Genomic DNA, 14,652 nt, shown 5'->3' on the forward strand with positions numbered 1-14,652 from the left:
GCGGGCAAAGCCCCAGCGGCGGGTCGCTGGGTCGAACGGTGCTATTTTAAGATTTTGAGGAACCTCCAGACTGTCCCCCGTCATGGCCACGGTGATTCACGCTCCCCGCGTGGTTCACCGGGATTCTCGTCTCTCCATGAGAAACAGCTGAAGTGTGTCCCGTGTGACCAGCGGAGCGTGTTTTATTCTCTGCTTCGGTTTATTTTAAAAAACGAATGTTCGCTCTTCTTTTCTCTGAAGTCTGCTTCGTGAAATATTAATACAGCTGCTCCCGCTTTGTCCCAAAATTAATGTTCTGTTTACCTCATTTCTCATGTTTTAAATCTCGCTCTGCTTATGTTGTTGAATTCGGAGTGAATTTCTGAGAGACAGCGCACGCTGGATCATGTGTTTAATTGTCGACGGGTAATTTCTGTCTTTTAGTCGCCGCGTTTGATCCGTTTGCTCTGAGGCGCCTGTCGGTCCGCTGTCGGACGTGAGCGCCCGTCTGCCGCCGCGATGTCCGCCTGCAGTGTGTTTCCTCGCTCTCATTCCCTCGTGCGCCTTGACTCGCTGCCATTTGTGCGCTCGGCCACTTTTTAAGATTCCGTGCTGGCTCGTTTGTGATTTGTTCGCATGCGCTGCTTGGCGTGACTTTCTTCACGACCACGTGACTACCCTGACCCCGTCCCCGTGATTCGCCCTGTTGACTGAAGCTGCGCGGTTTCCTGCACCCCGCCCCTGTCGTGGGGCTCCCCGCACACACCGAGCACCCCGTCCGGTGGCGCCAGGCCCCGCCCTTCAAGTGCCACGTAAGAGACTCGGGAGAGGCGTCGTTGCTGACATTTTCATCTCCGCGTTTGCCGGCTCCCCTGCCGCCCTCCGTTTCCGAAGCTCTAAGCTCCGTGTTTTATGACCGCTCCGTTGCCTCCAGCCCCGGGCAGGGGGCGGGGCGTCTGCTGGCGACAGACCGGCTGGACTTCCCTTGTCTGAGGCTGGTCCTGTCTGTCCTCTCCTCACGGAGGCGCTCGCGCTGGGGGCCGTCAGGGCAGGCGCCCGGGGGACGAGGTGCACGGTTGCTCCTGAGCGGAGCGAGGCAGTGGGGACGGGCCGGCTGTCCCCCCCTGAGCGGTGCCACCGCGGACGGCGGGAGGCTGACACTCGGAAGCCCGGGCCCCGATCCCGGGTTCAGGCGGGTTTTAAGGGCCGAGGGGCACGGGTGGGCGTGCACGCTGAGGGCCTGGGCCCCGGGCGCTGGCGGCAACGGGACAGCGCCGTCCGCGCCCGAAAGGCCCCGGCGCCGGGTCCTGGCCGTGTCCTGCCCTCGGCTCCGGGGGCAGCCGGAGGCCCACGTTCCCCTCCGGGCCTCCATCCGCGTGGCCTGTGGTTTTGGCCCGGTTCCTCCGACTAGCCACTCGGCCCCTCGTCGGACAGGACGGGGTGTTCTGAGCGCGAGGGGCGGTTTCGCGGGGCCGCCGGAGGCCGCTGCGCAGTTCCCTCCCCCCTCCTTGCCAGTGACCGTCAGGAAGGGACAGAGGGAGGCCCCCTCTGCCAAGGGCTCCTGTGCGCCCCGGCTTCTCTGTCACGTCGCCCCGTTAACCTGCACGGCCAGCGGGAGCCGACGTGGGCTGCTTACGTGACAGGTTTCAGCGTCAAATGTCGGCCGACGGTGCTCGAGAAGGGCCTGCCGGGGGCGCGACCGCTGGATCGAACGCCCTCCTCACATCGTCGAAAAGGTAAAGAGTGACGTGACACCCGCGGGCGCGTGATACACCCACGAGGTCGGGTCCGGGAGACGAGTAGGAAGGCGGCGGCCCCCAAACGCACGCGGCCCCCGCCCGGCTCCGGCCCACGAGGCCGGCCGCTGGGAGCCCTGTGGCTGCCACGCGGGAAACGCAGCTGTGCCGGCCGCCTGGCACGCAGCAGAGCTCGGCAGGAAGCCTGCTGCCCCTGTGGGGACGCCCATGGTCCCTCCTTCCGAGGACCAGGTGGCATCTGGGTGACGTGTTCGGGTTGTCACAGGAGGCGTGCCGTGGACCGCGCTGCGCCCCCCTCCCCCGAGGCCCATGCCGAAGCCCCAACCCACAGGCCACCATGTCTGCAGATGGGGCTTTTAGGTTGTACCGTGGGGCGTCCAGGTCTGAGAGGACCGAGGCCTCCACGAGAGAGCGGGGTCTCTGCACGCAGGCGCCGATGGGGGCCGTACGGGGGCCTGCGAGACGCGACCGTCTGCCAGCCCAGAGACCCCCCACCGGGACCCGCCAGGCCAGGCTGCCGCTGCCCTCGGCCCTCAGCCCTCTGCTCTCGGCCCCGGCCCCCAGAGCAAAGCGGAGGAGTCCGCTTGGGGCGGGCCGCCCCTTCGGTGGCATTCCGTGACAGCGGCCGTGATGCGTGAGGCGGGGCGGGTCCGCCTCTTCTTCTTCCTGTTGTTTTTGCTTCTGAGTGGAGGTGAGGCCTCTGACAGGGCCAGACTCGTGGTTCAGGCCGAAGCAGGAACCACACTCGCCCTCGCTGGCTGTGCGCGAGCCGGTCACAGCCGCCGAGACCGCGTGGCCAGTGTGGGCCCCTGGAACCGCCGGCGCCCGAGGCCCCCGCCCGGTCCGTGCCGCGGAGGGTCCGTGCCGTCCTCACACGCTTGTCGCCAGAGGGCGATGGCCGGGCAGGCGAGAAACGGGCCGTGGCGCTGCAGGGGTCTGGATGAGGATCGGTTTTCCTTCAGCTGTGAATGAGTCGGGGGTTCTGAATCTTTTCATCACTTAAAGCGGTTTCATTTTCCATGACAGCCAAGCAAAATCCCCTCGAGTTAGAGGCCGCTCGACAAATACGGGGTTAATTCACGTGACGCCGTGCTGTGCCGACCTGGAGGTCTTTCCTTCAAGTGCTTCCGTAGTTGTTATGATTTTTGGTGTCCCAAGAGTCAGCCACAAACTAAAATTAGAAACTTAGAAGAATATTTGTTAGCTGTTGGTTCGCTGAACAAAGAGCATCTGCTCCTCAGAAGTAGAAATGCTTCATAAGGCTTACGAGCATCTCTGCATTTCTGGAGCCTGGTGTATCTAAACATTGGTGTGGTTTTGAGTGAAAACTCATGCCTGAATTTGATAGGTTTATTTTAAATATTTATTCTTTCGATACTGAACTTCAAGCATTGTTTAAATAATACGTATTAAAAGTCTGTGAGGCTCTTCGGAAATTGTGCGTCTCAGTAATGAAAATGTTGCCTGCCTTGAACCACTTGCCCATCTGCCCTGATGTTCTGGGTTTTACAGGTCACCTAAAATTCTCTCAGACATCTTCAAAGCTAAATGGGAGTCATTGGTCATTCGTGAATTGCTCTTATGTGAGAATTTTCATTGCCCCGAGCGTCCATGGTGGTTATCCAAATTCTCTTAATGTTGTAAGGTGGCCCTAATTCATGTTCTTGGACTTCCGGCTAATTGCATTGTGAAAAGTTACCTACCGTACCCGGGTAACAGTCCCACGTGATGAGTCATGCCGTCGGCATCCGACTCGGAGCGTCAAAGCCTTCGTGGGAACTCCCCGCGACAGCACTGCCTGCACCGCCCCCGGCCCTGGCCCGGCATCTTCCACCTCCTGGGCAAACCCGTGGGACCTCCGAGAAGCTCGGGTTGCTTCCTGGGACCTTGGCGGGGCCGCATGCGTGGGGCAGGTCCACGCGGGTGAGAACGGGACTCGCGGGAGGCGGCAGCCCCGCCTGCAGCCTGCCGCCAGGCGGGCAGACAGAACCCTGGACCCGGAGAGACGTGTGAGCTAATGCAGCCCCGTCACCTCTGGGTGAAAGAACTCAGGATCTGCGGGGCCCCACGTCCGTGGCGTGTGGCGTGTGGCATGTGGCGTGTGGCATGTGGCGTGTGGCACGGCACGCTGCCCAGCGCCTTGTGTTTTCAATCTGTGATTGTTTCCTCGTCTCTGATGGCGCTTCGTGCGGACCAGCCTTGTGTCTTCGATGGCTGGGACGGTGGCTTTGTCCCCGAGGTCCAGCGCCTGGCCGGCCTCCCTGGCTTTGGTGCTGGACGGCTCCGAGGTCACACCACTGGACACGTGGACGTGCCGGAGGCTGCGGTAGCTGGTGGCCGTCCACTGAGGGGACACAGAGGTCCCGCAGCACTGATGTCAGTGGGGACACCCGGGGCGCATCAAACGCAGGTCGCCGGCTTCTCTAAGCAGGCGGGACTGGCCTCAGGGAAAGGGGGGGTTATTAAGGGTGCCCGGGCAGCCCCCTCCCACGCCGACCCCAGGGTGGGTCGGGAGCCTCCGTCCCTCTCTGCTCCGCACCCAGCGGCTGAGCTGTCCTGGTCTGGGCTTCGGGAATCCCTCCATGGGGCATCCCCGCCTGGTGGGACCCGCGAGGGGCTGTGGGCTCAGCTGTCAGTCAGGAGGCGCCTTGAGGGCGGGGCCTGGGCTCGGGCACAAAGGATCCTGGGTCAGGTGATGCAGGCGAGAAACAGAGTGGCGCCATGGGCTCCAGCGGGTGGCCGGCGGTCTGTGCCCCTCCCCGGTCCTTCAGGTCACCCTGTCACGCGGGCCATCTTAGCCCCTGCTGTCCCCTGGAGAAAATTCCAGGATGAGTTTACTAACTCTGATTTTATTTTTGTCTCTTTAATATTTTCAGTTGTGTGATGCAATTGACCACTCTCTGGGTTTAGGAACTGTGACAAAAGAAATAATAGAAAAAGATAGAAATAAGTGAATTCCAAAGGAGTATAATGAAAATTTGTTAGGAAGGTAAAAGAGTTAAATTTTCCCCTTTACAAAATTTTTAAAAAAACAGTACCACCACCAAAAGATAAATAAGTGATAGCATTTGAACCAGCAAAACCCATTTTTAATAGCACGTGTAAGCTAAGGAGATTCAATTTTAATTCCAATTCTTTTTAGAAAAGGAAAGAACAGTAAATTAGATTGTACGGTCTGTCAATAAACAGCTTTGAGTTTTCCTTTATGGTCTCGGAACCCAGAGCCAGCTCCTGACAGGAAATTCATGCTGTTTAATGAGTAGATTTCTTGAAATTAAGAATTCAAATGACTTCTTTCTGCAAATAACAGGAAATACTTGAAGTCAGCCCCTGGAATGCGGTGCTCAGCCACCTGTCACCTCTGTTGGGTGATTTATTATGTTAAGAATAGACTAAAGGTCCGGTTGGGCCGTAACATGGCAAATGTTTGCAAAAAAATAGGTGATAATATGTCATCAGTAAAAACAGTGTTGTTGAGGCAGCCCAGAGAGACCAGAGCCCGCCGCCTCCAGGAAGGCCACGTCTGAGGCCGCTGCATGTCTGGACGTGCGAACGTTTAGGCACAGGTCACGACAGTCACAAGAGGAGGGGCAAAGTGCACGGAGTCGGAGCAGGTTACAGCGATGGCAGGTGTGGGGACAGGCTCAAGGGAAGGGGTTGGCCTTTCGATAGATCGGCACCCAGAATGCGCATCACAGAAGAGCCGACTCTCTCAGGGTGCGGGGCGACTGTCTCAGGTGTTTACGGGTGTAGATGAGCTGCTAATTCAGATCTTCAGGCATCTCTCTCCCTGGTCAACATCAAATTCCACATAAATGCGGGCAAGTATGAGCGTTCCGGTGCATGTCGGTGACGCTAAAAACCATTGACTCTCCCCGGTGAAATCACCCGCCTGTTCTTTTCTCCCGTAGGGAGCAATTTGCCATTTTAATGACTTTGCTTTGATCAACAGACTTCACCAGTTTTTCATGGACTTTCTTCTGAAAGTCAGCGTCAGTGACCTTATGAAAACTCCCGGGTCGGATCCTGTTTCATTAGGTTTTTGAAAGGAGTAGAGGTTCCCATGTCGAGAACCTCTGTCACTCAACCGAGCGTTAGCACGCGCCGGCAGACTCGGGCCATCAACCCACACCCACTCCCCCTTTCGTAAGTGAAAAAGAAAGCCGTACACAATCACTGACCTTTTCTCAGCCGTATTAAAAACACTTTAAAAGGCTTCAAACTGAGCAATGTGCTTGATAAACAGTATGTTTTCTAATACAGCGAAAGGTGAGCCGGCCTTACTGAGAGTCTCGTAGCTTCGAGTCATCTTGTGGCCTTGAAGAACACACTCCTTTTTTATAAATTCTTCCACTTTCCAATAGTTTTTCATTAAGAGAAGGAAAGTTAGTCTAGAAATAAGATACTAACGTAGCAGAATACTGAAGGAACTACCTCTTCCACGCCTTCGTGGGGTTGGCCATGAATGACGAGTCCGTGTGTGCACGTATGTGTGCGTGTGTGTATGTGCGCGTATGTGTGTGTGCATGTGTGTGCATGTGCTTGTGTTTATGCACATGTGTGCGTGTTTGTGTGTGCGTGTGATTTCTACAACCGCTTCTGTTTGTAGACCTGACATGCTGCTAACAAGAACTTCATTTCCTGGTTGTCTTGGAAAGAGCGATCTTGTATATTTATGTCCAGTGATAGATACCCTGGATCAAAGCGTATCTCTTAGGTCTCTAATTTGGTTAGTTATAACAATATTTTATTTTTGGAAAGATCTTTTAAAAATTTTAAGTTGATCGTTTCAAGCAACTTTAAATTATTGATAGAGGGGAGAGAGAGAGATGCCCCAAAGACAACCAGTGTTCCCTGATCTTCTTACCACTGTAATTACAAACAGTCTTCACCTGTATAGAATATATAGAACATTTTACAGGTGTTTTAGGAATACGTAGAAAATTCATTGAGAAGCTGTTGGCACTGAAATTCCCGAGATACTTGGCAGGCTTCCAGGACCAACCCTTTGATTATTCTGAGGCGGGCCGAACCCACCCTTACGTGAGCAGGGCCCTGATTGACGGCTCTGGGTTCCAGGGTCAGTACGGGCCTCCCCGTAACCTCTGGGATCACGTGGCCCCTCAGGATGTTATCTCCACTTCATCGTAGAGTGTTAGGAGTCCTGATGCTTTGTACGTCAAGCTCTGTGCCCTGCCTGGATGACACATTAGCTCAGCCTCGGCTTTTGTGCTCAGCATCGATTATTAAAATCATTCCCTCCTATGCTTCCTGCCCCTATAATTGAATCTCAGTGAAATCCATCAACATGGCAGCAGATGGGCTTACGTTAAAACGCCCATTTCCGTTTACCTTCCAGACGAAAACCTGAATCATGCAGTTCATTTCAGAAGTTTCCTATTTAAGGAAAAGATTCCACAGAAAATAAATATCCTGCCTTTTTCAACAGTCTAAATTTCGTTCAGGTAACCTGAAAAACAAGTGTGTGTGTTTGGGGCAGAGTTGAAACCGTGACTTCGTTTAGGTCCGCGGGACGCTCGTGGGTCTGCGTGTGCTGGGACAGCCCCCCGACGGGAGCAGCGGCCGCGGCGCTGCCTGTGCATGGTCCTCTCTGTGTGTCTGGCGGATGCGGGTATGGGCTAGATGCGTGGGGGAGGGGGGAGAGAGGGAGCGAGAAGGGGGCAGGGCCTCCCATGGGGCGGGCACCGCGGGTGGCGTGAGGCGTGTGCACGCTGGGACGGAGGAGGCTGTCTGGCCCTGGCTGTGTCCTGCGTGACGGTCCGTGTCCCTTGGCCGACATACGGCCCAAGGGCTGGCGAGCACGGGTGAGGGAGGGGAAACCATGTGAAGAGCAACTTTCTGTGAGCTGTTGCCATAGCTACCCAGACGCAGGCTGTCTCCATGACAGCAGCAAACACAAGTGCTTCCAGACCAGGGACAAAGGGGAAATGAGTCGGGGCCGTTCCCATAGCAACGAGGAGATGGACTGATGTCGGGTGGTGGCCGTTATCAGAGGTTCTACAGGGGTAGAAATGGGGACCCCTGACCCTGAGCTGACATCTCGGGCGTGGGGCACAGGGACGGTGCCGGCTACCAGCATCTGGAGAGTGTGTGCAGACGTGAACACACGTGCACACACTCACACGTGCACAGACATGCACACATGTGCACGCACTCACACGTGCACAGACATGCACACACGTGCACACACTCACACATGCACAGGCGTGCACGCACTCACACATGCACACACGTGCACACACTGCACAAAGTGCACACATACTCACGCGTGCACACACTGCACACACGCTGCCGCTCAGCCTCTGCGGAGCTGGGCTTAGAGTCTGTTGTGAGATGTGAGCTCACGCCCGGAAGGCAGGGAGGTGGCAGAGCCCGTGAGCCCCCACGGCAGGGGACTGAGCCAGACCCTCTGGCCGCTGAGACGTCACACGGCTCCGGAAGCCCCGAGGTGACCTGTCCCCGGCTGCCCTGACGCTGTGCAGGCCTCGGACGCCAGGACGCGGCTCTGCCGTGTGGGGTGCGACCCTCGGCCTTCCCGGCTGGGACTCCGCCTGACACATCCCGCCCGGTGGGCGTGGCTTGTCCTCCCCCGTCACCGCTCACGGCCCGTCTTCCCCAAGCGGCTCTCCAGGTCCCCGCGGGCGGGAGCGAGCTGCCGGGTTGGCATGGTGGCACGGGTGTCTCCGGGGTTCGGGGGCCTGGGTCGCCCGGCCGAGGCGATGAAGGAATGCGTTCCTTAAAAGGCGCGTCCACTCGGCCGAGTCAGCAGCCTCAGGAAGGTTCTCTAGCTGGAAACGGCGGGAAGGGCAAGTGTGGCGTGCGGAGGGCATCGCCGAGCAAGCGACACGTTTCGTTACTAACATGTGAGGGGAACCGTGACCATCACCGCAGCCACGGCGATCCCGAGGGAGGGGGCCCTGAGCGGTCCGGTCTCGAGCCGAGATGGCCCCTCGGGCGCCGTGGGCAGCCCCTCCTGGCATCTGGCACCGTCCTGTGCCGGGACGCGCGTGGCTCCCGGTGCCAGCCCTGTGCCCCTGTGACCTGCGCCCGTCAGGCGCTGGGCTGGGGCGGCCTGTCCACTCCACGGTGCCCTGTCCCTGCTGCCGCCGTCTCCTTTGGGTCGAGGCTGCGTTGTTTGAAGACGCCTGAGTGAAAATGACGATAGTTATCACAGACCCTGAAGCTGACGGCTCGCGCGTCCGGGCCCGGCCCGAGCGTTTCTCAGTCGCTTCCTGTCTGCCCGTGGCAGGTGGGCTCTGCCTGCCCCCCCGGTGCACAGATGAGCGGTCACTCCACCAGCCTGCGCTTGGCGCGCGGGCACCCAGGGCGGACCGCATCACGCGGGAGCCATGTGTCACAGACCGAGGTTTGTGGGGCGTTTTCGGGCGTGCTGTCGCTGGCTGGCCGTTCCCGTGTGGAGCAGGCGCACACACGAGGGCCGTGGCCGGCACGGAGGGCCAAGCCCGCGGGCCACGCGCTCACGGCCGCCTGTCTGTGTGTTTCAGGAGTACCAGATCGACGTGTTTTTTGCCCAGACCTGGACGGACAGCCGCCTGCGGTTCAACAGCACGATGAAGCTGCTCACGCTCAACAGCAACATGGTGGGCTTGATCTGGGTGCCGGACACCATCTTCCGCAACTCCAAGACCGCGGAGGCGCACTGGGTCACCACCCCCAACCAGCTCCTCAGGATCTGGGGCGACGGCAAGATCCTCTACACCCTACGGTAAGGGGCGGCGGCCCTGCACCCGCGTCCGGTAACCACGGGGCGGGCCGCTTCTCGCCGCTGAGTGAGTCCTGGGCCTGTCACGCTCGCCATGCTGCAGCGCGATGCCCGGGGCCGCAGGAAGGGCCACCCGCATGGTGACACGTCCCGCCGTCAGAACCCGCGCCTGCCGGAAGCGGGCCCTGCGGATCACCAACGGGGCCACTCGGCTGGGAACACAAAGCTGCCTTGGGGTGGTAATTAACAGACGTAATCATAGCCCAGCTGAGCCCACAGGGGCACGGGCACGGGGGTGCCCCGCAACGGGGCTGGCTGCCCCCGGGAAGGGCTGCACCCCGGGGCGGGACAGCCCGCACTCAGCCCCGCTGAGAGAGGGGCTGGGCTTCAGGGAGCGAGCGCCTCACCCACGGTTAAAGCAACACCAGCTAACACAGCCGGAAGGTGACCACGTGACTCACAGTGTGAGGGGGGACCCGGGCCAGAGTGAGTCACGTGTGTGGTCACCCCAACCGCCGCCCCCTGAACCGTGGTGACGGGCCTGGCCCGCCCTGCCGGGGGCTTGGCCGGGCCTCGCTGGCCGGCCGTGGCGTGACCCCCGGCTCTCCCGCAGGCTCACCATCAACGCCGAGTGCCAGCTGCAGCTGCACAACTTCCCCATGGACGAGCACTCCTGCCCGCTGACCTTCTCCAGCTGTGAGTATGGCTGGGCTCCGACAGCTGTGGGGACGTCTGGCCCGTGCTGAGGTTGCGCAGGGCCATACGGCCCGTGAGAGCGTCCCCGTACGGCCGAGGGGACAGATGGCGGGTCGGCGTTGGCCGCCCGCACGTTTCCGCTGCGGCTTCTATGCCACAGGACCCATGTGACAAGGTGGCGGCCTTGATACCACCGCGTGCGGCTCGGCCGTTCCTTACGGTCCTGCGGGGTTCGGTGACGCTGGGCTCACCAAATGCTCCTAGGCTAGTGAGACGGTCGTGTGTCTTTGCAAGTGCACCAGACTCATTTGTGATAATTTGGGGTTTCAGACCATCTTCAAGAAGCAAGATAATTTGAAAGGTAAACATTTTTATTAAACATGTTTAGAGTCATCTCATCACGCAGTTACGGGAATTAATTTTTCACAGTATATTAATATTTTATTTATGTTCGTTATTATAGCTAACAAGTAACCATTTCCAAATTCTTAAAGGCAATAATGAGAACAAGGATGTGTATAAAAGGAAATATCCAATTTACTAGGTGGCCAGCGTCTGGGAATGTCTCATAAACTCCCCTGGAGATTAATTCGAGCCTACGGTTCTCTATTAATTTAATTATTTTGAAAGTTATGGGATGGTCCAACTTGTCTGGTGTTTCTTGAGTCTGTTTAGTATGTACATATGTAATTTTTTCTAGTGTGTTTTTCACTTCACTGTTAATTTTCTCGGCGAACTCAGTTTGGCTGTGTAGACCCTTCCGATGGGCTGATACACTGTTAACTCGTCTAGTGGGTTCGTAATTTCATGGGTGATTCCTCGTTATTGGACGTTCTATCTTGTTCCTTTTTATTCTAATTTTCTACACGATGTCAACAGCCTCTTCTTTCTTTACCAAGCGTTCAATGCCATCGTCTGTTCATTTGTATTTCCTGGACATTCTGACGCTGTCGTGGGAGCTCTTTGCAGAATCCATTGTTTCATTTCACTCCGTTTTTGGTCATTCGTTCACTTTTCCGTTCAGAAATTTGTACAGTCGAGCTCACGCGGCTGGACGTTTTCCTGTGGGATCTCTTCGAGGCTTAAATCTAAGGCGGATTCTTCTAGAGGGTTTGCTCTGGCCTGACTAGCACGTTAAATCAATGTCGAGCCTGGGTCTCCGGCCACACGGGTGGTGCGAATGTCAGCCCACATCTTTGGCACTTGGGGCTGTGGCTTTAAATTCTCAGGAGGGACGTGTTTCTGGTTTTCCGTTCTTCCCACAGCCAGAGCCCAGCACAAAATATCTTTTTAATGAGGTTCCTTTGACAGTGTGGCAGGCGCCCCCTGCCGGGAAGAGGGGCCCCCGCCTGTCAGGGACGACCTGCCCTTTCGCCCGTCCACGTGCTTTGTCTTCCGTTTGGCCGTGCTGCCGTTCGCTGGTCCTGACAGGTCTGTGTGCCCCGTGTGCTTGTGCACAGTGGGTGCTCAGTGTCCCTTCCATGTAGGTGGCCGTGTACGGCAAACCTTGGCGGTGACAGCCCAGGGCCCAGGACAGTGCCATCCCTGGCACGGCTCATTTTGGGAGGCGTCGGTCGGACTAGGCTGGCGGTCATCAGCTCAGTCCTTTCAAGAGCATTGCCTGGCAGCGGACCCTAAGACCCCACCCCAAACGCCCGGAGACAGGGCTTCTGTCATGGTCCCTTTTCTGGGAGCCTAACACCACTACCAAAGACGAGCCCATTAGGAAGCCGCGGGGCCAAGGGCCTGTGGCCAGGGTAGGAGCGGATGGGAGGTGGCCCTTCCCCCGGGGCTCCTGCTGGGACTGAGCTGGAGTGGGTGTGGCAACAGCTGGCCAAGGGCAGAGAACCGAACCTAGCTGAGCCGGGCCAGAGCTGGCTCACAGGTGACGCACAAGCTGGAGTGCGGGCAGGGGGGCCCTTGGCTGTGGTTTTACGTCGAAAGCAGCGTCTGAGTGCAGGCGGCCGCAGAGTGAGTCTGGGCTCCAGGACTCGTGAAGGGCTGGGTAGCAGGGCCCGCGGTACATGGTGTCCATAACAGATGTCTTGACACACCTGTAGCGTGCAGGGGACCAAGGCACAGGGACAGGTGACAGAATCACAGCGTCCCCGCGATGACGTGGGACGGGGCGGCGTGCCGGGGTGCAGCCGTGGGCAGGAGGGAGCAGAGCCAGGAGGAGGGGTCATTCTGCCCAACTTCCCTCTGCTGACGAGGCCTCGCCCTGTGACAGCTGGGAAGGGTCACCGCCGACAGGGCCCGCCTTGGGAGCCACGGAGCCGGCGATACAGGACGACTCTGGGGCAGAGGCAGTGCGTGCGCCAGTGCGCACTGTGAGACGCCTTTCGGGGTCCCCTCGGGTCCACGTCCCCTCCATCGCCGTCATTGTCTCACCGTTGCCCGGTCTAAAATCCATTCGTTTTCCACGGACTCAGCTGAACGACCCACCTGAACAGTGTCGGCATCACTCTTAAGCCTTCAAAACTTACCCATAGTTTATAAATAAACTTTAATGTATTTATTCACCAAAAATGAAGGAAGGAAGAGAAAGAAATCAAGCAGAAAACAAAGACACAGAGAGGGACGCAGACGTGCGTTTTTGACTGATTTTCATGGCCTGGGTCAGGGCCAGAAAGATGCAGCCATTCCCAGTGGGCAGGTGTGCAGGTGGGCAGGTGGGCGGCAGGTGCGCCAAGCCTGGAGGACCGGGAACCGCAGACAGCCAGACGGACCATCACCTCCGCCCCTTGCGCTCAGCTGTGTGGGCCAGGCGCAGGTGGGGGCCAAGCGGAGGCAGGTGTGTGTTGTATGTCGTGCGCTGCGTGTGTCCCGCACACGGTGGTCTTGGGGGTGCTGGGCGCCCATCTTCCTGGCAGTGGCGCGGCCACCAGAAGGGGACCAGTGGCCAGAAGCACCCGTCGACTGTGAGTGCGTCAACCTTGGTCTGACACCACACGTGGTCCTGAATTCCGTGCCTGGTGGACCCCGCATTAGGCGGCAGCGTCCTGCACGGTCTCAGCGCGTCCCGGGCCAGGCGGTGGCCCATTTGGTTCTGACGGGCGTGACACGGACTGTGGACGTCGGTGCAGGTGTGTTTGCGGTGTGGGCCTTGCAGGCTGCGTCCTGGCACCCGTCCTTCTGAGGAATTTCGTTCAGGGAGCCTCATCGTGAAACCTGCTGTCCTTAACCCCTGGCAGCCACTAACTTGTTCTCTAGGTCTATAATTTTGCCGCTTCGAGGTTCTATAAGTGGTGTCACATGGTACGGAACCCCATGAGACTGGCGTAATTCCCCGTGTCACTCAGGTTGGTGCAGGACTCGTAAACACAGCATGTTCCACCGTATTATCCACTCACGAGACCCAAACCAGTGAGCCAGGTGGGAAGGGGCGTCAGAGCCCTTGAACCTCTTGTGCCCCTGACTGGGGAGACGGCAGGGCCGCTGGGGGATTATCTGGTGTTGCGCAGGCCCCATGGCACAGTGTGCCCGGGCCAGTGTCCATTTTTACCGAGCACCTGCTCGGTTGGGGACCAGGGTTTCGTGCCATAAATCACGACTGCAGGAAAAGGCAGCTATGACTTCCCATAAAGAAGTAATAATTAAAGTGTCCCTTTTTCTTCAATACTACTCTAAATCCCATCTTGCATGTCCAGTTACAAATTATATATTTGCTTTTTGGAAAAAAAAAATCTCACGGTAGGATGATCATTCTTTGTTTTCCATTTATTGCAAGTCACTGAGAATGAATAGAATTAATTGCAAAGTTATTTTTAACGTTTTGTCTAAATTTGTTTGTATTATTCCTGTCAAGTCGAAGCAACCAAGCAGAGTGAAAAGATGCATAAATCTCTTGAGAGCAAACAGCAAACGAGGCAATAAATAGATTATAGATCATAACATCCATTTCTGCAATGTTTTGGAAAAAAGTTTTATGGATCATAATGAAGACTTGTGGAAAATATGTGTTTTCAGTGATTCATGTCTGAAGTATTGTCAGTGAAGTAATTACAGCAAGTCTACCATAGCATTTCATGTTAAATCCTCACACTCCAATGTTGTTATTAGTTAAGGCAAAAAATATACATAGGGGAAGACCTTGACTGATGTTAATTAGGTCAATGGGGGACAGCCAGTTTTACTGCAGTTGAGAGGAATTCACCATTAATGTGGAGAACGCAGTTATGGGAAAACACGGTTTTTGCAAAAGAAAAAGCAATTAGCGTGTGTGCCGACGTGAGAAGCTAGGTCTCACCTACCGCACAGAAAAATCCTCGCCTTTGACTTGCATTTAGGGTTGAAGTCAATTTAAATGCAGACAATTTAAATGCACACTTTCCTATCTCATGAGGCCCTTATCTTAAAAATACAGGCGGCCCCGTTTGTAAGTCGTGGTTGATTTTAAGAGGGAGAATCACAGAGGGCCTCGGGAGCGTGCATCCCAGCTGTCGAAGCTTGCTGACGGAATAAAATTATTTCTTC

At 56.8% G+C, this 14,652-nt stretch overlaps 1 protein-coding gene across 1 annotated transcript in view; it reads left to right on the plus strand.

The window, feature by feature from the left end:
• The window catches only part of GABRG3 (gamma-aminobutyric acid type A receptor subunit gamma3), a 54,100-nt gene that overhangs the window by 21,521 nt on the left and 17,927 nt on the right, over positions 1-14,652 (plus strand). The window contains exons 4-5 of the mRNA XM_016154861.2: positions 9,263-9,483; positions 10,094-10,176. Of these exons, the coding sequence (XP_016010347.2) occupies positions 9,263-9,483; positions 10,094-10,176 (304 nt within the window). The remainder of the gene's footprint in view (positions 1-9,262; positions 9,484-10,093; positions 10,177-14,652) is intronic.

This window comes from Rousettus aegyptiacus, unplaced genomic scaffold (assembly GCF_014176215.1).
Source record: "Rousettus aegyptiacus isolate mRouAeg1 unplaced genomic scaffold, mRouAeg1.p scaffold_m13_p_14, whole genome shotgun sequence".
Taxonomy (NCBI): Eukaryota; Metazoa; Chordata; class Mammalia; order Chiroptera; family Pteropodidae; genus Rousettus; species Rousettus aegyptiacus.